At 52.0% G+C, this 25515-nt stretch overlaps 1 protein-coding gene across 13 annotated transcripts; it reads left to right on the top strand.

Annotated features, from left to right (window-relative positions):
• Positions 1-1325: 1325 nt before the first annotated feature.
• Camkk1 (calcium/calmodulin dependent protein kinase kinase 1) lies at positions 1326-25515 on the top strand. 13 transcript variants are annotated; one of them, XM_076936367.1, is made up of 18 exons: positions 1365-1471; positions 2273-2377; positions 2647-2795; positions 8289-8677; positions 9311-9358; positions 9736-9789; positions 10122-10173; positions 10381-10514; positions 10944-10980; positions 11849-11936; positions 13574-13662; positions 16602-16801; positions 19553-19606; positions 20537-20610; positions 20866-20953; positions 21185-21313; positions 21747-21850; positions 23618-25515. In XM_076936367.1, the coding sequence occupies exons 3-18, from the start codon at positions 2777-2779 to the stop codon at positions 23688-23690; spliced, it is 1632 nt and encodes a 543-aa protein (XP_076792482.1). In that variant the 5' UTR covers positions 1365-1471; positions 2273-2377; positions 2647-2776; the 3' UTR covers positions 23691-25515. The 13 variants fall into 13 exon arrangements, with proteins under 13 accessions (XP_034363927.1, XP_076792484.1, XP_076792482.1 ...); XM_076936366.1 differs by lacking the exon at positions 1365-1471 and adding an exon at positions 1709-1852; XM_076936370.1 differs by lacking the exon at positions 1365-1471 and adding an exon at positions 1709-1852 and having other exon boundaries at positions 8285-8677.

Below are 25515 nucleotides of genomic sequence, written 5' to 3'. Positions count from 1 at the left end.
AATGTCTCTGTAGCCCACCTCTTTCCTGAACTCCCGACCCACAGATCCACAGATCCAATCCTCCAGTTGCTGGAGCCAATTAGTTATTCATTCAACAAATATATGCTGGGCACTCATCAGGAGGTCAGGCTGTGCTGGACGAATTCACAACCCTTGCTCTCAAGAGTTCCTAGTCCAGATGGGACTTAGTTGACGAGGTGCTGAGGTCTGGGAAGTACTGAGAAAGGGCTGCTGGGTATCCAGAAGGTCATGGGGAAGGCTTCCTAGCAGCAGAGACATTGAACTGAGTCCCAAAAGACAAGTGGGGCGTAGGCAGGCCAGTGGTGAGGGGTGAGTTACAGAGGGCTTGAGGGGACCTAGTGGGAGCAATGGAAGATCCTAGGAGGCAGCTGTCTGGTGTTTATAAAGCCTGTCCTGCTTGTCCCAGAAAGGAAGTGATACTGGATTGGGGTGGGGGAGGGGCTGCTGCACAAATCAAGAGGAGGTCGAGTTCAGGGAGGGGCAGGAGGTGGAAAGAGAGAGAGATAGGCTTTAGAGATCTTAAGAGGCAGCATGGCAGATTCTTGTGCTACACCGGTTGGGTCAGAAAACCTGCTACACAGGTAACTCCTGGTTTCTGACTCCTGTTTGAGACAGAGACACAGGTGAGACTGACTAGGTTGGAGATAGCAACATGGGTCTGGGTTTGAGGAAAGCAGTGATGTGGGGGACCTCCAATAGACTACTAATAGCAGGACCGAACAAAGAGTCTGTGAGGGCCGAAGTCCCCAGGCATAACCACAATCAAGGCTACTTGGCTCTGGAGGGCTCTTTTCCATCCATTCCCTTGACCCAGCCAGGGGCCAGTTGCCTTCTGCTCATCTCCAAACCTGAGTGCCTTCCCACTTCAGCACCCTTGACGACTCTCCCTCCTCCTTTCCTCCCCCAACCCCAGGAGAACACTCAACTCCAGGCCCTTCTCCCAGGGCCTCCGCCTAGCCTCTCCTTGGTACGCACCGGGCCTCATCCCGAGGGAGGGAGGGATGCTTTTGCCTCTACAGACTAGGACACTGGCTTGAGGACTCGGGAAAAGCGTCGTACGCTTCAGGCCAGGCTGAGGGGCCCACGACGTGGCCTGAGGGACGTCGGGTTCCCCTAGCCTGCTTGTCTGCGGGCGCCGGGGGCGTGACGCGTCGGGGCCCATCCGCAGGGCCCCTCCCGAGCCGCCTCCTCCGGATCCCGTCGAGACCCGCCCCCCTCCACCCCTGGGCGGGAGGACCGGACTCTGATTGGACATCTCTGCGGGGCGCTGCACGGCACAGCCAATGATCGCGGGCCGGCGCGGCGGCGGGCGGGGGAGAGAGAGCAGCCAGGAGCTGCGGCGCCGGCGGGTTGAGCCGGGCGATCCTAGCCCGGCGAGGCGGGCAGGGCGGGGCGTGCACAGCGGGAGCGAGCCTGGCGCCCATCGCAGAGACTGTCGCCAGGTGCCTAGGTAGGGGTCAGCAGCCGGGACTTGGAGTTGGGAACTGGGGCGCGGACGGCTGAGCCGCCCTGTGCAGCCAGCGTGGTGTAGAGGGGTGGTCTGAGAGGCCGCGTCTACGTGGGCTGCCGGAACCTGGTGTGCAGCGATTCCCGCTGTGTCTGCAGGGCCAGGTCCTCGGGGTGGCTCCCCGAGCCTGCATCTCTGTCTAAGCCAGCTATGCGGGTGCCACCTGCGTCCCTTCCGCAGCTGCTGTCTGCGGGACTGTATAGAAGCCCCGCGCGCGGTGCCTTGGGCCCCGGCTCTGGGTGGAGGCCGTGTCTATTCGGAGTGGGCCTGGACGGGTGCACCCACGTGTGGATCTCAGCGGAGCGCTTCTCCCACGGCCCTCCCGTGAGTCTTCCGTGGAGAGCTGGGGGCGGGGTGATGAATGGGACGGATGCGGCGAGCGACTTCAGCTGCTGCGCAGTCGTCCCCTGGCTGAGTGAGGGTGGCAGAGGCGGCGCTGTGGTTTCTGGGTCTGGTGGGTACAGGACTGGTGCTCCGAGGGTGCACACGTGCGCGGGGAGCTGTGTGTGGTGTTTCGAGGCGGGTGTGCGTGCGTCACGTGGACACAAGAGTGTGCCTGGGTACGTGGGGGATTCGTTTCAGGATGGAGTGGTGTGTGAGCACGGGTCACGAGGACAAGGGTTACATCTGTCAGGGAAGGGGTGTGTGCCTTTCTTGAGGGTGTTAGAGTGAGCAGAGCTTGCTGTCACATGCCTTGGGTCCCAGGACTGCGTCCCAGTGAGCGCCTCTCTTTGCCTTGGCCAGGTTCAGGGTGTGAGAGAAGCGCACAGCTGTGTCCTTGAAAATCCCAGGGAAAAGAAAGAGGTTGGGTCTTCTGCGCATCCCTGCCTCTTCCGTCTAATATACACGGTGGGTCAGACTGTTCTAGTTACCTGCTCCTTGATTCCCCACGCTCAGTCCTCACACCAGGACTGGGGCTTATTTTAAACCTTATCCAACTGAATTGCTTCTTTCCTTTGGCTCCTTTGGCGTTGGAGGCCTTTGGTTTCTGTCCACAAACCCTAAACCAAGCCGGAGTCGCACTACCATGCTCGGAAGAGATCTCTCTTAGGCACAGGATGAACTCCCATTTCTCCCTTTGGAATCCTGCTTAGTGGTCACAATGTCACCTTCTCCAGGAAAACATCTCGGAGGCCAGTGTGAGCGAACCTTAGCTTCTCTCCAGATGCACACCTTCATTAAGGAACTTTCCACTGCAGCTACATCTGTTGGGCTGGTCTTCATACAGAGCAAGCACCTTCCCGCCTCATGGCACTTGCACATATAGGTCAGTCCCTCTGACTGGAGTTGCTCTTCTCCAAGGGTCCACGCTGTCTACTGCCTTTCTCTTTTTGAAGCTGCTTAGAGCTTGCCTGGCATACAAGCCCTTTCTGCACCACATCTTACTCCTGCCTTGTTGCAGTAGCTGTCCTCCCAGGGCGTCCCACAGCACCCATTATGTATTTGTTGGTTAGCATTCTTATTAGTCATGTTGCTTCATGACTCTACTGGAAAGCAAATGGTGAGAGCAGGGACTTTGTCTTTTGGGTTTACCGGTTTACCTCCTACTACCTATATAGCAGATACCCGGTGAATAGTTGTAGCAGAAACACATGACTCTGGATTTGCGGTGCCAGGAGTCAGTGTGTCTGTCTGTTCCCCAGATTCACACTAGAGGCAAACTCCAAACATATTTGCATGTTAGAAATCCTCCTGTTAGCAACTGGTGTGGAGAGAAGGGTGGGATATTAATCTGGGGTAGGGAGACCTCCAGAAGTAGTGAAAGGATAGTGGAGGTCAGAACCTGGCTGTTTTATCCCCAGGTCTGTGCTGTTTAAAGTGCTTAACTTAGTGAGCTCAGCCAGCCAGCAGTGGGGGAGATCAAAGAGGCTTCTCAAAGGAGGTGATGTCTGAACTGGTCTTCAGGCAGTGAAGCCAAGGGAGGTGTGTTCCTGGCAGAAGGAGCAGCTTGTGCAAAGGCCTGGTGACACAGAGCCTGCAGTTTGCAAAGCTTGAAGTAGTGGGATGCAGCCAGAGTGGAGAGTGAGTACTGGAGGAGGTGGAGGGGTGGGCGGTGAGAGAGAGGGAGAGAGGGGAAACAATCTCTTTGGGTCTTGCCTTTCTGGCCCAGGCCCTATGAAAACTGGGGAAATGGAGTTTCCATCTCTGTGATGGGAATAGTGGATGAATAACAGAACAGGTATGGTGCTGAGTTGGATAGGTCCCTGATGAAGCTGAGCTGCCCAGAAACAGGGAGGGGGAGATCTCTGGAAAGAGGGTGGAGGCTCAGAGCTGGTGTAGAAAAAGAGGCCCACAGTTGTCAGTTTCCACAGGTGGGCTGAAGGGATGCCTTGAGAATAGTGGCAGTGGGGGAGGCGTGAGCCCACCTGGGTGTTTAGGGATCCCCGGAGGTAGTGGGAGGGCCATCCTCACAGCATGCATCCTTGAGCATGACTTGGCGCCAGACTCCTGGGTCTCCCTTAAGGGGACTGAGTCATCTCAGGCAAAGGTGGGGAGCTGCAGAGGGCACCACCGCCAGAGACATTAGACCCTAGCCAGAAGCGTAAGCAGGCTACAGAGAAGTGGCCCTGAGATGTCAGGACTGTCAGGACCGCTTTGATGTGCAGCCCACATGACCACTACCTCCTTGCATTTCCCCCTGACCGTTCCTTTGCTCATCAGGGCTGTTCATCCTCTGCCTGGATGGCAGTTGGTTCCTGGCTCAGCCTGACTCTGGAACATTGTAATGTAACTCTGAAGTCACTGGTCCCTGAAGTTACTGTTTGTAGGGCTGCTTGAACCACTGTGGGTGACTGCAGGATCTTCTTGCTCTTTCTTCTTCTGGCCTCTGTTAAAAGACGTAGCTGGATGGGTCATGTCCTCAGAAAGAGGTCAGATGAAGTGGGCTTCTGAAGCCAAGAGCCTGTGTACTTGGGAGTGGCTGACATTTGGAGGGTGGGGTGCAGCTTGAAGGAGAAGCCTGAGTCAAGCTAGTCTGGAGCCAGGTACCTAAAGTGGGTCGTGTTTGGTAGAGTGGGGCTCACTCTGAGTTGCTTTCTAATGGACACACATTCCAGCTACATATTACTCAGGTACAGACTGCTTCCGTGTCTGCAGCTAAGGCTCACAGAGAAGGCTGGACTATAACCATCTGTCTGGTTCACCTGGGAGAAAACTGATGTTTCAAGAAGCTTAGTGTCCTAGTGCAGCAGGGTGGTGTATACCTTTAGTCCTAGAACTCAGGAGGCAGATGCAGGCAGATCTGGCCAACCTGGTCCACAAAGCGAGTTCTAGGACAGTCTAGAGCTCAGAGGAAGCAAACCGTGTGTGTGTGTGTGTGTGTGTGTGTGTGTGTGTGTGTGCCTGTGTGTTGTATGTATGTATGTATATATGTATGTATGTGTGCATCTTTAGTGCCCTAACCCAGGCAGCACAGCTCCTATCTGGGAGAATAGGATTTACCTAATGAGGCAGGACCTGTGGCTGGGGCTATTCTCTTGGCCAGTGGAGGAATCCCTTGCCCACAAGAGTGTTTGCTGTGCCTTGGGACTGGGTCTGGGTCTCAGCCTATTTATCCATCTTTCTGTTTGTCCACTTGACCCCTATTTGCCTGCTAAATAGCCTTCTACAAAGCATTCTCAAGGCTTTAGTTTGGGTAGGGCCTTAAGAAGACCCATTGGGTGAGCTGCTGAGGAAAAGTGGACCCTTAGGCCAGCCTTACAAACCACCACCAGTTTCAGGCTGGTGGGACAGATAACTCTGTGGAGTTAACCTCTGGAGTTGGCTCCCCTGACCCTGGCTATATCTATGTGCAGGCCTAAAGGGACAGAATGCACATGATCAGCTGGTAAAAGGGGAGCCGAGAGAGAGAGAGAGAGAGAGAGAGAGAGAGAGAGAGAGAGAGAGAGAGAGGAAGAAGAAGAAGAAGAAGAAGAAGAAGAAGAAGAAGAAGAAGAAGAAGAAGAAGAAGAGAAGGAGGAGGAGGAGGAGGAAGAGGAAGAGGAAGAGGAGGAGGAGGAGGAGGAGGAGAAGGAGAAGGAGAAGGAGAAGAAGAGATGAGATGAGATGAGATGAGATGAGATGAGAATGAGAGCTCTTTGTCTGCACAGTTGTGCTGCTAGGTGCAGATCCACAGCACAGGCACACCAGTTTCCAGCCTCCTCCAGTATATTCTTCTTCCCTGGTCAGACACAAGCCCATGCATACAGCACAGCCACAGGCCAGATGCAAGGCCCTGTCTCCAAGACACTGGGCAGAAACTTTGGACCTCCCCTACTGCCTCTCTCCAGCCAAGCCAGGCTTAGTCACCTGAATTTGATCCAGGCGAGAGGGAGGGATGGATGGAGAGCCTGACGTCAGCTCTCACAACCTCCTCCCACAGCCACCCTCGCATCCATCTGGGCCCCAGCTCATCCCATGCAGTCACAACTCGGTCGGTCGTTTGGAGCTTGTTAGTAGCAACCGCTGTTCTGTGTCTCTAACTGCATCAGCTTCTTTACACCTCACAACCACATGGGTCCTGCCTCGTGGTGGCCCATTTCACCAATGAGACATGCCTGACCCCTATTATCTGCCCTCCTGACCCGTAACAGCCAGGAGGTAGGCAGCCTGGGCACCCTAGCCTGGGTGCCAAGGCAGGTAGTTCTTAGACTAGACTAGGAAGACTTCTGCACCCACTTGCTGTGTGATCCTAGACCCATCCTTACGCTCCTTCCTCCCACTCCCTCCATTCTCCCCAGCCCACCCTGTCTAAGGAAAAGGGGAAAGAGAGCTAAAGAAAGATGGCCTTTCAGGAGTTGTAGCCATAGGGAAATTATATGCAAAAGTTATGGGACAGGCCAGCCTGGGGCTTCTCTCTGCTGGAGGCTCACTTCTGACTCTATCCTCAATCCCGATATGGTCTGCAGCCTGATGCTGCTTGGGTTTTTCTCACTGAGGGTGCTTTCCCATCCATCTAATGGGACCAGGGCTGCAGAGATCACTATGGTGACCACTTGTATTCAGCAAATATTTATCAAGCTCCTACGTGCCAGGCGCTGCCGAGGACACAAGTGATCTTATGGAGACAAAGCAGACTGAAGAACTAGTCTCAGGGCTTAGGACCTGGTGGGGAGGCCTAGTCTATGGGGAATGGAAGAGAGGGAGGAAGCTCTCTTCACCCTCCTCACCTCTTCCAGGGAGGCCTCTCAGAGCTCCAGCCACACAAGTCTCCCCACCCTCTTCCTTTCTTCGTTCTAGCAGCAGCTCTGTTGCCTCTGCTGCCTCCTGGCTCCTAGCACTCAGCACATGTGAGTAACATTTGGTCACATGGGCAGGCTGGAAAAACAAAATAAAACAGGAGGAATATAGAAACTGCACTAGTGTCTTGTGTGGCAGACCCCAAGGTGGTACTCCCTCTCCTAGTGTACCCTCCCATGGGCTGGCAGCTCTATTGGAGCAGTGGGGGAGCCAGGTAGAGGCTCTGACCTTTGCCCTATTACAGTCTACCTCCAAGCCTGACAGTAGCCAGGCAGCTAGGTAGACATAGCATCCACAGTACAGAGGGGAGCCTGGCTTGCCCCAGAGCTGTGTAGGTTGTCAGCAGAGGTGGCTTCCTACCAGTGGCTATGGCATTCCAGCTGGCCCTACTACCCGTGCCTTCATTTACAGCAAAGGATGAGAAGCCAAAGGTAGAGTGAGCATGGCACCCATGGGGCCTGTGTTCTCTGAGTTGCAGTCAGGATAGAGGAAGTCACCAACAAACCGGAAGGGCAGGGGTTCTGGAGTCCACTTACTTCCTTTTCTGAGAAGTTGCAGAATGAGGCCCAGTAAGGAGGGAGCTTCGGGTGGGGGTGGAGCCAGCATGTGGGCTGTGGTGGAGATGGAGGTCTTGGTCTGAGAGTCAGACAAGGTTCTGCCAGGACCAGTGTGTAGTTAAGGGTGATGGCGGGGCTGAGGCTAGGGACTGAGGCTCAAGCCGGGGCTACTGGTAGGGTTTTGAGCAGGCTGGGGACCCAGGAAGCAGTAAATGGGAAGAATGTGTGAAGACAGCCCCAGGAGCACCTTGGCCCCAGCAGAGCAACTGTAAGGGACATTTGGTCACATGGGCAGGCTGGAAAAACAAAACAGGAGAAATAAAGAAACTGCACTAGTGTCTTGTGTGGCAGTCCCCAAGGTGGCCCCTTCCCTAGAGTACCCTCTCCTGGGCTGGCAGCTCTACCAAGGCAGAGAGGTGAATGACCAGATTTACCTTGGGGTCTTGAAGATAGTGAGAGATGATAGAAGCCAGAGACTTTAGGAAATGCTCTTAAAAATGAGAGGGACTGCAGTGAAGGTCTGGGACATTTAGGAGGCATTCCTGGAGGAGGTGTCTGGGTCTGCAGCTCCAGTGCCCTGCCTGTTTCTATGGGCTGTACTGGAATGCTCTGTCAGCAAGGGCATCGACTGATGAGCCACGGGGCAGCCTGTATAGTTGGAATTGAATTGACCTGGGACTCCGTGCCTTAGTGTGTGGCTAGGCTTCCAGGCCTTCTCCACATCTGTCTGTCCTCACTGCAGAATCAGTTTTGTTGCCCCTTTCTATGTAGCCATCAGAACAGAAGAAACTGTGCCTGTGTTATGGGCAGGACACTGAGGGCATGCAGCAGAGCTAGGTGAGCTCCTGGGTGCCAGTAAGCCGAGTCAAGGGAACACCTGGGAGGTAGGTCTATAGCACTGTGGCTATAGAAGGAAAAGGATCTAGACCCAATCCACTTGCCTGGCCAGGAGTGACGCTCTCTCCTATTTCATGGTTCCCAGCAAGGTTCTACAGAATATCTGCTGACTGAAGTGATGGAGAGCGGCCCAGCCGTCTGCTGCCAAGACCCTCGAGCAGAGCTGGTAGATCGGGTGGCAGCCATCAATGTGGCCCACTTGGAAGAGGCAGATGAGGGCCCAGAGCCTGCCAGGAATGGTGTGGACCCTCCACCCCGGGCCAGAGCTGCCTCTGTGATCCCTGGCAGTGCTTCAAGACCCACTCCAGTGCGTCCCAGCCTCTCAGCTAGAAAGTTCTCCCTGCAGGAACGAGCAGCTGGAAGCTGTCTGGAAGCCCAGGTTGGGCCTTACTCTACAGGACCTGCCAGTCACATCTCTCCTCGGGCCTGGCGGAGACCCACCATTGAGTCCCACCATGTGGCCATCTCAGACACAGAGGTTGGTGAGGTGGAAGTTGTCATGGACCTGTTGGAAAGCCTGGGTTTTCACCCACCATATATAACCAGATGCTTAGCTCTCTTTGGTTTGCATACCTTTAGAGCTCACTGAGAAGCTTACTACCTAACAGCAGGGCTTCTCCCAACCCAGGGAACAGGCCATCTGAATCAAGGGCTACCTCCTGTCTTCTTCCCACCCTCAGCCCAGGCATAGGGCCCTCTCTTGTTCCTAAGAAGCCTTTGTAGAAAGCTTTAAAACAGATCATGTATGTCTCTACCCCTAACCCAAGCTTGAGCCCTGATCGTGTCTCTGAGAGACTACTCTGTCTTAGAAACCGCAGTGTGCTTCCAGTTCCTGGTCTTTCATAGATAAGCTTGGATCTGAATGTGAACTTGGGTTCTGATGGGAACACAGCATAGCCATAGCTTCACCCATCATATCATCTTTCACATATCACCGGAGGGTTCTTGTCTCTTGTGGTGGCCATGGCTACCCTCCAATCTTCCCCATCCAAAGTTGAAAGGCTGGTGAGCTTCGGGTCTGGGAAGTAGAGCCTGGGCCCTGAACAGTGTCCCTAGATGGGAGCACTGTTGCATATGAGTGAGCTGTTCTCCATGCTTCCCTCTCCCCCAGGACTGTGTGCAACTGAACCAGTACAAGCTGCAGAGTGAGATTGGCAAGGTAGGACCTGGGCAGGAAGGGCGTGGGGGCGGTGCTGCAGAGTCTTCTCTGAGCATCCTTCTTTCCCTCTGATGGGACTGGGGAGCAGAGCCAGGAGTACCCAGCCTGACTGGGAGATCATCGGAGAAGGGCAGGATAACTTCTGATTCCTGACTCCCAAGGTTCTTAATGGAGACTAGGGGAGACAAGAGGCAGCATGGAGCTGTGAGGCAGGGGTGGGTAGTTCCCCGGGCACAGGAGTTTCCTTCTCATCAGTTGGAAATGTGAGCCCCAGAACTAGGTGGTGGGAGATAGGGTGGAGTTGGGGTGCAGAGGCTGGGACCAGAGCTGTTGAGAATGTGGCTGTTTTGGGGGGGCTGACCGATGGCTCTCTGCAGGGTGCCTATGGTGTGGTGAGGTTGGCCTACAACGAAAGTGAAGACAGACACTATGTGAGTCTGGGCTGGGAATGGGTGTTGTCCAGGTCAGGCCCCAGAAGCCCAGAGAGTAGGGAGAAGTGCTGGGGTAAGGGGCTAGGACTACCTCTTAGGGGGAGCTTCCTGTTCCTGGGGTGTGCTGAGAGAATAAACTTTCTGTTTCTTGGGGTTTGTAAGCAGAGCCTGGCTTCCCCTGAAGAGAGGACAGGAGGAAGGCCTAGGCTTGGCTTAGTATACATATGCATATGGCTTAGCAGACATATACCTGACCACAGTCCCCACAAGACTGGCCTTTTCTAGCCCCTGGTGGCTGCACACATGTGATATTTCTGTTCCTTTCTCTACAGGCAATGAAAGTTCTTTCCAAAAAGAAGTTACTGAAGCAGTATGGCTTTCCTCGTATGTATGCCTTGACCTTGGGAGCTCCTAGGCCGGGGGCAGAGGAGGAGGGAATGGTCCCTAACTACTGTTTAGGAGTGGAGGTTGGGGGTAGGAAACAGGAGCAAAGGCCTGGGGATGGACTAGGCTTGGTGAACTGGAACTCCATCTCAGTCTCGTGAGGGTCTTTCTCCAGGGCCAGCGCCCTGACTCGCTTTTTGGTCACAGGCCGTCCTCCCCCCAGAGGATCCCAAACTGCCCAGGGAGGGCCAGCCAAACAGCTGCTGCCCCTGGAGCGTGTGTACCAGGAGATTGCCATTCTAAAGAAGCTGGACCATGTGAATGTAGTCAAATTGATCGAGGTAGGAGGGGTGGCAAGGGTACTGGAGCTTGGTGGGTGGGTGAGTGGGTGGGTGGGGTGGGCGCTCCGCCTACCAGGGCCTAGGGAGCAAGTGAGTAAGGCACTGGGGGCAGACCATCCTTGGATGGGACTGTGGAGGTATTAAGGCAGTCCAGGCTGGTCCAGGGTGTTTTTGCTTAGGGTGAGGGGCAGCCCTGGAGGTAACTATGAATCCCTTCTCTAGGGGCAGGGGTTGTTACATGGAGGGAGGACTGATGGGGAGGTCAGTGATACTGAGGCCCCTCTGTTGGTACCTGTACAGTTCCTGCTCTGTATCCAGGGTGGCTGCAGGGCACAGTAGGGGTCTTGGGTTAGAAAAGGACAGGAGGCCTGGGTTCCCCAACTCTATTCCTCCTCAAACCCTGTGCCTGTGTCTGCTCCCTCTGGCCAGGTCCTGGATGACCCTGCTGAAGACAATCTCTATTTGGGTGAGTGACCCAGTTCATTCCCACAGCTGTTCGCCTAGGGCTGGTCCCAATGAGGGCTCCCCAGGGACACACAGAAAGTTTGGGTAGCCATGATTTTCTGTACTCTCAGTCTCTGGATTCCCGTGAGCAGCACTGCAGAACGAGACCTAGATTAATTATGTTTAGTGACTATTTCTTGGCCCCACTCCCTGCCCCTGACCAGTCCGGGTCAGTACGGTTCTATACTCAGTAGGTGCAAGAAGCTGGCTGAGTCAGTGAATCTGGGGATCCAGCCTCAGTTTTCTCACCTATAAGATGGGATAATAGGGTTGGGAGTGTAACTCGGCAGTAGAGCACTTGCCCGGCATACTTGGAGAACTGGGCTCAATATCCGGCCCTTCAAAAATGATAGTTATAATAACAAAATAATCAAATGAGGTAAGGATGGTATGTATGTATCTTATAGGGTTGATGTCAGGAAAAGTGCACATTTGTGGTTACCCTTATTAATATGGATGCTATTATTTAAGGTCTTTATCCTGATTGATACTTGGGCTTTTCCAGGAGGAGATTTGGAGAATGAGATAGGAGGGCTGGAGGTGAAGCTCTAGGGATCGCCCAGGACTTGCAAGACACTGGGTTTCTGCTCCATAACAGAAAGGCCAGGTGGGGGTAGGGGGGAAGGGAGGAGAGCTGGCTTCAGGCATCAAAAAGCAAAGCTTTGGTCAGGGGTATTTGGCCAGAGTTTTAGGAACATTTCTGCCCCTTCTCAGGCTTCAGTTCTTCCCTGGCAAAGGGGTCCATGCTGACAGTCTCAGCACCTGAGGATCCGGTCAGGCAGCCCCATGGGGAGCCTACCTCACCTGTCCTGTCCCCTGCCCCTCTCCAGAACAGGGAGGAACATTGGCACTGGCTGCCCACAGCCTTATGATACCTATCTTCTCTTTTCTTTCAGTGTTCGACCTCCTGAGAAAGGGGTGAGTTCAGGCAGGTCATTTCTAACCCCGGTCTCCTATCCTCCCTCTGTCTCCCTGACCAGGGGCCAGCTAGTGCAACAGAAAGCAGAGCTGTACACCGGCTCTTGGGAACTCTTGCCTCAGGGGTAAATAAGAGACCTGGGACCGTTCAAATGAAGGCTGTTGAGGGTTGTGGAGGCTGGGGGAGTCAGGCAGGGAGAGGGATGGGCTTTTTGAGTCAGACCTTGACAAACTAGGAAGATATTTGGATGGAAGTGGGAGAAGGGATGTTTTCATGTAAGACTCATACTTGCATTTAAATCACCGAGGGTTCTTTGAGATTTACTACCAACTCATGATTATGGCAGAGAGAAAGCCAAGGATCAGAGCAGGTACATAGCCTACCCAAGGTTACACAGCAAGTTGTTGATGAAGCCTGGTGTTCTAACTCTGCCTGCCTGCCCTATTTGATATATGAGAATATTTGTAGAGCAGCTGACATGGACAGTGGATGCAGGGCGGGGTGAACTGAACCCCTCACTGCTGAGCCTTGGATGAAGCTTATGAACTATCCCTCTGCCCATTCTTTCCCCAAAGACTACATTTTTTTAAAACCTGCATTCAAAATGAGAAGGTTTAGGGCCTGAGCCTGCAGCTGAGCTGGTAGAGTGCTTACCTAACATGCACCACGCCAAGGGGTCAGTCCCTAGCACTGCATAAAACCAAGGATGGTAGCTAATACCTGTAATCAGGAGGTGGAGCTAAGAGAACTAGAACTCCAGAAGTTCAAGGTCATCCTTAGCTACATACTGAGTTTCAGGCCAGCCTGGGCTATGTTAGATTCTGTCTCACCACCACCACCACCACCACCACCACCACCACCACCACCACCACAACAACAACAACAACAACAACAACAACAAGTATATGGTTATTTTTTTGGAGACAGGACCTCACTAAGTTGACTTGACTTCATTTGAACTCATGGTGATTCTCCTGCATTGGCCTCTGAAGTGCTGGGATTATAGGCACTTGCTGCAATACCAGGCTGTCTTTTATTTTTTTGTTTTGTTTTGAGACAGGCTCTCACTATGTAGCTCTGACTGTTTAGAACTTGCTGTGTCAGCTAGACTGGCCTTAAAGGCGCAGAGATTCTCCTGACCCTGCCTCCTGGATGCTGGGGTTAAAAGTGTGCTCTACCATACTAGTTTTAAAAAATGTAAGTTTGTATACCTGCCCATGCCTGTAACTGATAATTTGAAATACTCTCTATACCTATCTTATCACGTTATACATTCTGAAACATTGTATTTCATTAGACAAGGAAAAACAGACTCACTTGATTGACTTCTTGACCCTTGAGTCTGGGTCCACAGGTTTAGAGCCACTGGTTTAAATGGCACCTTTGAAATTACTTGGTTAAACTTAATTCTTGCAAGAGCTACATGCCAGTGGAAAGGGAGATAAATTTGCCTTGAAATTATGATTGAAAGGGGATAGATAGGGCACAACTTTTTTGGCATATGGGAGAAGCTAGTATCTTGAGTTCTGGGTATGAACCCATGAGCACCAGGATCCGAAGAGGGCCCCTGTTCCCCAGTCCTTGCAGCCTTCCGTACTTCTGATTCCATTCAACAGTCCTCTCTTCTTTCTCACAGGCCAGTCATGGAAGTGCCCTGCGACAAGCCCTTCCCAGAGGAGCAAGCTCGCCTCTACCTCCGGGACATCATTCTGGGTCTCGAGTACTGTGAGTAAGACTGCCTGTCCACGGGGACTGGATCTGGAGGACATAGGAGCTGGCTGTGCCCAAGCTAAACAGCCATTGAGCCCCTCTGTCAGTCAGCGCTGGTCTACCAATCAGCTTTAGTGGAGAAAGGGGCAGGGAGCTGTGGGAGGACCTAGTGGACTTCACTGGGCATGCGCTAGATTCTTCGCTGTGCTTTGCATTCACCACTGTGTGGCTCTGCGAGGTTTTTCTGTCCCGATCTTTTCCGCTGGGTTCTGTCCAAGCTTCTCCTCTCTGCAGAACATCAGGAGATGTGGGATGGAAGAGATTTGTGTCTAGCTGCTTAGGGAAGAGTGTGTCCTGGCATCGTGCCTGTGTCGATGGCGGGGTAGGCTTAGCTGGAAGGACCTCTAAAGCAAGAGTTCAGGGGCGCATAGCTTCTGTGCCAGGAAATACGTTCACTTATGTATTTATTTCATCCATTCACTTCACTCACTTATGTGCACCTTCTTGGGGCACAGATGATGGTCATGGACTGAGGGAGCTCTGTGCGGCAAGTGATGCCTGCCAGGGCTGCGGAAGCACAGGTGCCGCACAGGCTTTCTGGAAGAGGCTGAGATCAGGTCCTGAAGAGTTGGAGTTTACTGGCCAGCTATGAGGGCTGGTAGTAGGAGAGATTGTCAGGCAGAGGCAAGAGAGGAGTGGGGCTGTTACGTCGGGATGGTGCATCCAAGTGGCATGGCCTGGTGGCTAACGAGCAATGGTGCTGGATCATTGTCCAGGCCATATCGCAAGACCTAGAATCATCGCTGAGGAAGACTTTCTGACTGAATCCTGTCAGTATTATGAGGACTCCGAGCAGAGGAAGGCCTGACGGGATTTGCTTCTTAGAAAGCGCTGCCTGACAGCTGTGTGGTGGCTGGATGGGGTGTGAGAGGCAGCCAGCTGGCCAGGGGTAGGCTATTTCCACAGCTCAAGTGACAGATGGTGAGGTCGGATTAGAGCAGTAGCAGTAGGGTGGGGAGGAGGTAGGGTGGCTGGCATGGGGAGACTGACTGGTCTAGGGAGAGGAGGGCCCTCAGAGACCTAGGGTTCTGGCCTGAGTCGCGAAATGGGGTGCTGCCCATCTTTCTGACATCTGGACCTGTTGTGAGTGAATTCTCCCTCCCTAGCAGAGTCGTAACCCACAGTGACATGGGACATCTTTATGTTGCCGAGGCCCTCTCGTGTCTCCAGATTAACTCTGTCTTTGTACATGTAGGTAATCTGAAGCACACAGACAAGTGTTTAACATGTAGACTCCAGTAAGAGCCCATAGTGCAGGAAGGAGGCATATGTTTTATTCTTGGTCTGCTGGTCCAGTAAGCACTGGGCAGGAACAGCCCTTCCAGGGCTGGGCTGCACTACCTTCCTTTTCTGAATTCTTCTCCTCTGCTGACGGCCCGTCTGCCATCTCCTAACCCCACTTCAGATACACGCTAATCTAGGGTTCTAGGTTACAGCCTCCGCAGGACCCAACTGATGCTGATAAAGAGCATCTCTGGGGTAAGTGTTAGCACCAGGAGCTGGAGCGGTGGATGAGGGAGGCATTTGTGCCCCCAAAGACTTGTGATTCTGGTCTTGTGGAGGGATAGCCGGGGCTGGTCAGAAAGGCCCAGATGATGGATGCAGGTATAGTAAGATAGACACTTGAGATGCAACACACACACACACACACACACACACACACACACTCAGGCACATACTCATGCACAGGCATATTTTTTTTCTTTTAAACTCAGGTGTTACTATGTAGCCCAGGCTGGCCCCAATCTTCTCATCTCCTGCAGTCTTTTAAATTTCTCAGATTATGGTGGATGACAGGCGGTGTGTACCACTATACCCAGCTTGGGCTATTTTCACCTTAGGTTCCATTGGTTGCCTGCTCTGAGGTCGAGAAGAGGAGGAGCTAAAGTGGTTTTGAGAATTTTTTGAAAACGGGGCTTTAGGGTCAGAGAGCAGTAATGTGGAGGGAAATGTGGAGTTTCTTTTTTCCTTTTCGTGTTTGAGAAAGGGTATTGCTATATAGCTCAGGATGGTCTAGAATTTGCAGTCCTCCTGACTCAATTGAGATTACAGGCATGTATCAGTCTACCTGGCAGAATAGGAGTTTCTCTTTTGCTGGTGGGGCTTATAGACAGGTGTCCAATACCCAGATGCATATTGATACTGTTATCTGTTGGACATCTAAGTGTGTACAGGGCCTGAGTTCAGGGGCAAGCCTAGAATTGAGAAAAGAATTAAAGACTATATTCTATGGTCAAATGTGCATCAGTTGGGCCTTCCTCGCTCTGATAGGAATGTCAGATTAGTGTCCCTTTCTGGCAGGGCGAGACCCTGGAGACAAAGCAGGCTCCCAGTGTTCTGCACTGTTACTGACTCTGGTTTCATTCTGCTGGAGATGTATGACCTTCACCCCAGTCATCCTGGTGGTGCCGACTAAGGCCTGGTGTCTCCTTCTCTGAAACCCTATTATTCAGATCCCTAGGCTGAGGCAGTACTGTGTGTCTGCAGCACAATACAGCCTCCCACAAGCCAAGCATCAGCCCTGGAAGCAAGGATTCCCTGGTTGAGGCTGTGGGCTTTGATGCTGTTTGGGCCTGCAGATGGCACTGATGTGGGAAGGACTTATGGAGAAATTCTCCCCTGTATTCTCCTGTGACTTCCCTCCTCAGCAGGAAATGTCTTGTTTGCTGAGGGAAGAGTACTGGACTTGGAGTCCAAAGACTCCCAAGATTCCCCTCAGTGTCTTCAATTACATTATGGAGCAGGTGGCCCCAATGCCATCTTCTGAGGTTCTTTCATAACACGAACAGACATGAGCTGGGGTGCAACAGCTTGCTTCTTAGGCTGGGCCAAGGCAGGGGAAGGCCCTGGGCAGCGATCCCTCAGGCTTGCATATCAACAGCTTCTCTTTGCAGTGCACTGTCAGAAGATTGTCCACAGGGACATCAAGCCATCCAATCTGCTCCTTGGGGATGATGGGCACGTGAAGATCGCCGACTTTGGTGTCAGCAACCAGTTTGAGGGGAATGACGCTCAGCTGTCTAGTACGGCAGGGACCCCGGCATTCATGGCCCCAGAGGCCATTTCTGATTCCGGCCAGAGCTTCAGTGGGAAGGTGATTCCCAGGGCATGGGCTAGGGTGGGATTTGGGTGGAGGGGTAGAACATCTTGCAGTGGGGGTGGGGGTGAGGGTGACTTTGCAAGCTGAGGGCTCTAGGCTTCTTGTGTCTAATAGTGATATGCCTGCCTTTTTCCTGGAGCCCAACCCCATCTGGAGCTCCTCTGATTTCTAGCAAGTGGTTACAATCTCACTTGTATCTCCTACTGCTGCTTGTTCTATGTGGGGCTCTGTGCCGGGCTGTGGTACAGGCAGAACCAAGACAGTCCCATTCATATCCTTCCACCTGGTGATGAGAGCTGAGAGCCATGGTCAGAGGAGCATGGAGGTTTCCTCAGGTCCTGGACATGGCAGGGTCTAGACTGACCCATGAGAATCTGAGCCGGAGGCAGAATCTAGGAATGTGCAAGAGGACTGAGAGGCATAAGACTGGTTGGGGCTTAGACTCTTATGTGGCCAGAGGTGGTTATGAATGCAGCCCAACACAAAACTGTGAGCTTACTTACAACACATAGGAGAAAGAGAGAGAGAGAGTGAGATAGAGCAAGAGAGAGTGAGAGAGAAAGCAAGAGAGAGAGAAAGAGAGCGAGAAAGAGGAGAGAGAGAGAGATTGTTCTTTGGTCTCACAGTTTTCCAGTGTCATCATCATAGAGGTGCCTGGTTTGCAGGGATTGCATGCTTCCACTTTGCTGAAGTGATAGGCAGGTTTCCTAAGGGCACTGCAGCAGTGTGGATGCCGCCCTCACTGCCTGGTGCTTACTGCAGCATCACTGCATGCTGCCATACAGGGAAGGGGAAGAGGTAGCTGGGCAGTGTGGGTTCAAGCCTTGGAGTTCAAGCAGAGGCCAAGGGTTTAAATTAGTTTTTCAACTCTTTTATTTGAAGCTGGGCACATAGCTCAGTGGTAGAACATTTGGTTGGCACATGTGTGCTGGGGTTCGTTCCCTGATGCTGCAAACAAATTCAAAAAGGATTTTTTTATTTTTCTATAATTCTAAATTTACTGAAAAGTTATAAGAATGGTAGATATAAAGGAACCCTGTGTATCTTTAAAAAATCAGTATTTTATTTTATGCTGTGGGTGTTTGGCTTGCATGTATGTCAGTGTATCGGCTGTGTGCCTGGCCAGAAAGAGTGCTGAATCCCCTGGAGTTGAAGTTACAGAGTGCTGTGAGCCACCATGTGGGTGCTGGGAACCAGACCCACATTCTCTGGAAGAGCAACCAGTGCTCTTAGCCACTGAGCCATCTCTCCAGCCTTTTACCCTGATCCAGCCTGCTACATTTGGTTTTGCATTGTCTTTATGCTTCTGAATATTTCTATTACATTTTTCTGAATCATTCAGAAGTTTATTTTGAGACAGTGTGTCTGTTTATCACTATGTACTTTAGTGGCTTTCCAAAGAACGAGGACATTGTCTTACATAACCTCAGTACAGTGACCAAGGCTGGGAACTTATCACTGATGAGACTGTTCTGTAATGTGCTGCATACATGTGAATTGTTATAAAATGGTATTAAAATGTCCTCAGCTTGCCTAATCGCCCTTTCTTTTCTTTTCTTTCTTTTTTAATTCTGGAGATCCATCAGGGTCACTTCTCATACTTCCTTAGAGTTCTCTGAACTGAAGATGTTTCTCTCTCCACCCTTTTTCTGGGGTGAGGGGTGGGGACAGGGTGTCAAATATCTCATCTGCTTTAGAACTTTCTGTGTAGCTGAGAATGACCCTGAACTAGTGATTCTCCAGTAGCTACATCTCAAGTGTTGGTTTACAAACACACTATCCTGTGTTCCCCCGCCCTCCAGCTTCTTGGCCTCTCTCTGTCATTCTGACCTTAATGATTTGAAAGCAGACTGATGTCTCAGGACACACCAGTCTTGTCTTGTATTCCCTGGAAGGATGGATGGATGGATGGATGGATGGATGGATGGATGGGATGGATGGATGGATGGATGGATGGATGGATGGGATGGATGGGATAGATGAGATGGATGGATGGGATGGATGGATGGATGGATGGATGGGATGGATGGGATAGATGAGATGGATGGATGGGTGGATGGATGGATGGATGGGATGGATGGATGGATGGATGGATGGATGGGATGGATGGGATAGATGAGATGGATGGATGGGTGGATGGATGGATGGATGGGATGGATGGATGGATGGGATGGATGAATGGGTGGATGGATGGGTGGTGATGATGATGATTGTCTGTATCAGGGGTTGCACACATGAGGATCCTATGGAGATCCCCACCCGGGCCTGAGAAGAGTTGTTGGAGGGAGGGCATGGGGATAAGGAGGGGCAGGGGTTGCCTCTGGCATTGGAAGCAGTTGCAAAGTAACTGGAGTGAGGCTCTCTTGAGCCTAGAGCTACTTATTGAGCAAGAGTCTAATACATACTGCTATTTTGGAAGTACATCTGTGTCATGGAGGCAGCAAATGACCCCATGGATGGAATGAGGCTTGGAACCTGCTGAGTTAGAAACTGTCTGTTCTGGGCCTGTCCCTAGAAAGCCCAAATCCCAGGAATGTTACAGCTCTGTTCTGGTCATCCTTGGCATCTCCCCTGTGCTTAGCACAGGGCCCAGCACAGATCAAGCCTCAGGGAGTGTTTGCTGATTGGTGCCTGCCTGCGGAAGGAATGTCCCTGCAAGCCTCTTCCACAGCCTAATAAAGATGGGTGAGGTGATGTGGCGGTGGGAGTGATCATATTTACTGATGCGGGCTTGTTTCTTTTTAGGCCTTGGATGTATGGGCCACTGGAGTCACGCTGTATTGCTTTGTCTATGGGAAGGTGAGTCCTGAAGGACCTGCGAAACTCTATGGTTTTGGGGTTTTTTTTTTTTGTTTTTTTGTTTTTTTCGAGACAGGGTTTCTCTGTATAGCCCTGGCTGTCCTGGAACTCACTCTGTAGACCAGGCTGGCCTCGAACTCAGAAATCCGCCTGCCTCTGCCTCCCAAGTGCTGGGATTAAAGGCGTGTGCCCCCACCGCCTGGCTTAAACTTTTTTTTTTTTTTCCCATGAGACTGGGGCGGAGACGCGGGACAGAGCGGAATTCGAGAGAGCAGAGGACAGAGCGCCCTCTGCAGGCGGCTGCCTTAGCCGCTGTGCCACCACCAGTTCGCTCAGAAACTTTTTTTTGTGTCCCTAGACAAAAGGGATTTTGAGAAGCCCCACCTGGGCCAAGAAGCCTGAGGAAGAGAGACCTTTTGTTTTTCTTTCTCTGCTCTAGGAGGGATTGATTTGTTGTCCTGGGACAGGAAGTATCCAAGAGGTGATAGTGGTATTACCTCTTCTCCTCCAGGATGAGCTCTGTCCTTTCTTGATGCCATTCATTCTTTCATCCATGCAATCATTTCTTCACATCACTGGGTCTTGCCATCACCTAACCCTGACATGATTAAGATCCCTGCCCACAGGTGCTTTGGCTTGGTGACCACACTTAAGAAGGCAGGTGGTATCTCAGTGAACCCAAAACACCAGGCCCTGGGAGAGCAAGGCTTTGCTGCAGGCAGTTTTATTGCTGGTGGCAGGTGCAGCCAGCATAGTTCTCCAGTGACTCATCTGCTCAGTTACATTTGCTGAGCCCTTGCTGTGTGCCCTGAACACAGATGGGGCCTTTCCCATCTGCTGGGATGGAGGTGGGGCATAAACTGCCTCCCACCCCTGGCCCCCTACAGTGTGGATCAAGGCCTACATCCTGTCTGTCTCTTCTTCCCACAGTGCCCATTCATTGATGAGTACATCCTGGCCCTGCACAGGAAGATCAAGAATGAGGCCGTGGTGTTCCCTGAGGAGTGAGTTGTTCATGGAGGGGATCATGGGAGCTCCACTGTCTCCTGGGGAGAGTATCTGAACAGGGCAGAGCATTTGCCCTGTGAGGGTCCCATCTCAGAAAGGGGAAACTGATCCCTGGGAGGGGCCAGAGCAGATGGATGGTCTCCTGTCCTTCCATCTGAGGAATGTGGTTGGGATTATTCTTGGTCTTGAGAAAGGAGAAAAGGACCCTTGCTCATGGTGGCGTCCTGGTCCCTTTCCTTTTCTCTGCCTAGGCCAGAGGTCAGTGAGGAACTCAAAGACCTGATCCTGAAGATGCTAGACAAGAATCCTGAAACAAGAATTGGGGTGTCAGATATCAAGGTGGGAGACTAGAGGCCTTGTCCAGGGCCAAGGTCTGTGACCCCTTCTGTACAGACCTACCCTGGGACGTGTGTGTTGGGTTTGGGTTTGGCATTTCTGGGTTGAGGACCCCTTCAAGGTCAATGCTGGGGATGCTTGGGGACCTTAGCTGGTTGATGTCTGTTTGGCCCTTCCCTGGGTTATGACCCTTATTAATGGCCCTAACCCTTCTTTATCTTCTGGGCTCTACAGTTACACCCTTGGGTGACTAAACATGGAGAGGAACCCCTCCCTTCAGAGGAAGAACACTGCAGTGTTGTGGAGGTGACTGAGGAAGAGGTGAAGAATTCAGTCAAGCTCATCCCCAGCTGGACCACTGTGGTAAGAGGGTGGGGGGTGGGAACTCTCATCTTAGAAGGGTGTGGCTACTGCTTGGGACTTGCTCTGCTCTTGGCTTTTGAAGGAACAGTTGGTCGTCAGGTCAGTCACTTACAGTACAGGGGTGATCGGAGCCCCTACTCCACTGGAGTCTTTGGAATAATGTCACCTTATTCAGCCTAATGGAGAGACCTGAGGTTTGGGGAGGAGCTTGACAAGAAGAAGCAGTTCCTTCCTTGCCTACATTCTGTGAATTTCTGCTCTTCCTGAGGCACCACATTGGTGTCTAGGCATGACAGCGAAAAGCCTGGAGACTTGGCTCAAGGCTCTGACCTGTCGGTTAGACCACACCATACCCCATGAACCTACCTACCTGCTTGCCTAGGCTGGGCCTGGCTGGCCAGGCCTAGTCTCCATATTGACTTATCCTCCCCAGATCCTGGTCAAGTCTATGCTGAGAAAGCGTTCCTTTGGAAACCCATTTGATCCCCAAGCACGCAGGGAAGAAAGATCCATGTCTGCGCCAGGAAACTTACTGATGTAAGTACAGTGGGCTGAGGCCTGTGGGCTGCTCCCTGGGCCTGGGCTGAGGAGTGACACTAAGACATGTCCCCAACTTGTATTAGTGTGGAGCTGTCCCTAGAGCTTAGGGACATATCCACGTTTCAGAGCAGGGCCCCATTTGTCTAGGCCTAATGCCCTATATGCACACACTGTAAGAGATGAAGACTTCACTCAGCCCTCACTGGGACAGATCTATTTTCTGGAAGCCTACCATGGTCATGATCTCCTACTGGGTCCAGCCCAACTCTCTGGCTTCTAATCTGTGTTTCCCTCAGCCCGTGGCAGTCACAATGTACAGACAGAATTGGGACTGCTCTTTATTGAAGGCTGGTGTCCATGGAGCAATGGGGCCCTTCTGATCACTTTCCCTGGCCCCAGGCTGAGCATTTGATACCCTCCTGAGTGGCTCATGTTATCCATAGCCAGTGTTTTGTTCATCGAGTGAGTCCATGTGGACCAGCTAGCTGACAAGGCTAGAGGAGAGGAACCCTTGTTTGCTAAGGGGTCCCTACTTTGGACCATGTGTATGGGTTCGCCACTTTGGGAGAGATCAGAAAAGCAGTTCTCTGAACATTGATTCTGGCTTCCACTTTTTCTGCTGCGGTAAAATTCACCTTCTAGTTAGAGTTTGTGTACAGATCTTCAGAGAGAACTGTGAGACATTGTGAACCAGAATATCATGGTCCTAGCGCAGTTGCGTACCTCTCTGGTTGTGAAGGACCTCAGGGAGAACGGCTGTACATTTGGCTTGCCCTGTGGTAAAGGCACTTTCCCAGGGAGGTGAGCATAGATGTTGTGCAGGCCTGTCCTTACAAGGAGTGGCCACACAGTGAGGTAGACCTGGGAGATATCTCTGCGTTTCCTGATTCCTCTTTGAGGTAGTTGGTATCAGGGCCCTGATGCTGGAGTTGCTCCTGGTGGAGGGGATCATATAGAATTTGACAAACGAACTAAGACAGAGCTGAGAGTGAAAAGGAGTTTGTTGATGAGTATGTAGAGACAAGAGTCTGACATCACAATTGTGCAGTAAATGAGACTGCTCCAGCTCAGTGCTTGTGTCCTGGTGCCCCCTGGTGGTACAATGAAGCAGCCAATCGTTAAGAACAGTTACAGTGTGTTCCCTAGAACTGAACATCAAAAACAAGGATAAAGTACAGTTTAACCTCATCAAGGGCCTTGGGATCCTTGGTAGACTCCATTTTTTACATTTTATGATATTGTTAATCCAGTTCAGTGAGATTGAGCCTTTGATTAGATATTTTTAAAACAAAGGTTGGGAGCAGGGATGGGTGATCAGATTCAGGGATCTGTTGAATCGTGGAATTCCAAGACTGATGGTAACTCAGCCCTGTGAGCAAACACAGGGCACACAGAATGAAAGAAAACGCAGAGTGAAAGCCTGTAACCCACTGGGGGCCAGTCAAGGTCAACATGAAAGACCATTGTCCTGGCCAATATTCCTGGAATACAAGAAAGTTATCTGGGTGAGATGGGGAGAGACTCCTGAGAGGTTTAGATTCCATCCCAGAGCAGTGGGTAGCCACAGAAGGGTTGTGAGTTGAGGTGGGGCCAGGGGAAGTAGCAAGAAGGACTGCCATGATGGGGCAGATCCTAGGGAGATTAGTGTGGAGTGGGGATGTGAAAAGGCTGTGGGAGAGTCAACCGTATGCGAATGTATGTGAGAATCCCCTGCAGATGCATTCTGACTCCTGGGATCCCTCTGCCCCTGGTGTTTCCTAACAGGAAAGAAGGATGCGGAGAAGGGGGTAAAAGCCCAGAGCTTCCCGGAGTCCAGGAAGATGAGGCTGCATCCTGAGTCCCTGCATGTGCCCAGGGCCATCGGCAGCATGTTCATTCCGCACCTCCAGAGGCCCACCGCCCTCATGCAATAGTCGCCCCTGCAGGCAGGGGGCTGGGGACTGCAGCCCCTCTCCTGGCCCCCCTCACCCATTGTGCTGCATGACCTGCGCACAGGCACATCCAGGGACAGGATTGGAGTCATTTGGGGCTCAGGGGTCCCGGTTGGTTCTTTCTGTTCTGATCCATCTTGCGGGGGTGGGAAAATTAGAAACCCTACCTGACTGGCTGGTGAGGCCCAGGGCAGAAGGCAAGAGACCAAAATGGCAGGTGAAGACCTGGTGGGCTGCGTCTCAGAGAACTCCGGTAGGGATTGGTGGCCTCTCTCACACAAGCAGGGGTGATTGCCTCACCTCTGTGTGGAAGGTGCTGAGTGCTGCTGTACTCAGATCTCTAGCGTGGAAGCTGCAGCTAATGACATGTTCCTGGGAGCAGACTGATCTTGGAGAATCCAGATTCCAATTTCATTGTCTTTTACCTGAGGGCTTGGGTGGGGGCAGCTGTTGTAGGGAGCATCTTCCTCTGGCTTCGGGTAGTTCCTGGGACACTGTTTGGCAGTCACGTGGACCTGAAATTCATGGACTGTTTTACACTTGGCACTCACCAGAGAAAGGGCTGAAGTGAATCCAGCTCAGAGCATAGGCCTGAGTCTGGAGCAGTGCACCTTGCCTGCCAACCTCCCTTCCTCTCTTATGGATCTCCAGAATGAAGGTTTCAGAACACCAGGAGTGACAAGGAGGGCCACCAACTCTCAGAACTGTGACCCTGCAAATGTGGCAGTACCTGGGATCCAGGTTCTGAGCCGACGCTGGCTTACTCAACACACACCTATAATGAAAGATAAACTGTCCAGGTGGGAGGCCCAGCCAGACGAGCGACTGTACAATATGCACTCCCTGTCAGGCAGCTGGCCCTTCTGCCAGTTGCTTCAGTACAGGACATCAGACAGTCAGCCCACACAGTTCAGAGCTGCACAGCTGGGACACGCGTGGACACTGCCCTTCCAGAACAGACATCGGCTCTCTGGATTTTGTGGTCGCCTGGCTATCCTAATGTTTACTGATAACGCTCATAGGGATTGGTCCCCAAAGGGAGATGAGCAGGACTCAGGTAGCCCTCTCTGAAAGCCTCCCATGAGAGATCCTGGCTGCCCACTTGGTTTTAGAATGCAGGAGGGCTAGACTAGAAAAGAGAGAGGCTGGGTGGGAGTGCTGGTTCCCACTGTATCTCTGTGCCCATGGGTGTACATTGCTCCTTCATGTGCACATGCGTGTGCGTGCCCATCTGCTGTATACAGCACACTTGCATGTCTCATACTGGCACATGCATCTGTAATATAGTTTCTACGTCAACTTATACCTAGGAGCAGCAGGTAGCCCATTGTCAAAGGGCTCCCATTTAAACCCAACTCCTCTGCACTAAGGCAGCCAGTATAACCCAGGGCTTGAAAACAAATTATCTAATCCTATCTCTAAGAATACTTTTATAGAGTGAATGGGAGGCAAGTTAAATGCCAGCCAATAAATAGCAAGGTGTCGGGGAGCTTCGTGGATGGGACCCACATGGGACAGGCTTGGAGTTGGGTGGCTGGCCGTATTGTCCCCAGCAGAGCCAGGAAGGCATGCTCACTGTCACCTGTTGCTGAGAGCTTTGGTTGGCTTTGGTTTTGAATGTAGCACAAGTGAACAAACTCCATAAGAGTGTTTATAAAAATTAACTTCTTAGGAAGTGAATTAAAAACAATAAAAAGCCCTTTGTTGAGTTAAAAAAAAAAAAAAAAAAAA

The sequence above is a fragment of the Arvicanthis niloticus genome, chromosome 6, assembly GCF_011762505.2.
Source record: "Arvicanthis niloticus isolate mArvNil1 chromosome 6, mArvNil1.pat.X, whole genome shotgun sequence".
Classification (NCBI taxonomy): domain Eukaryota; kingdom Metazoa; phylum Chordata; class Mammalia; order Rodentia; family Muridae; genus Arvicanthis; species Arvicanthis niloticus.
This window is presented reverse-complemented; position numbering and strand designations above follow the sequence as displayed.

Coding starts and splice junctions, on each gene's coding strand:
- Camkk1 (XM_076936367.1), top strand. Junction 9,790..10,121: donor AAAGTGAAGACAGACACTAT/GTGAGTCTGGGC, acceptor CTTTCTCTACAG/GCAATGAAAGTTCTTTCCAA. Junction 21,851..23,617: donor GCGCCAGGAAACTTACTGAT/GTAAGTACAGTG, acceptor GTTTCCTAACAG/GAAAGAAGGATGCGGAGAAG.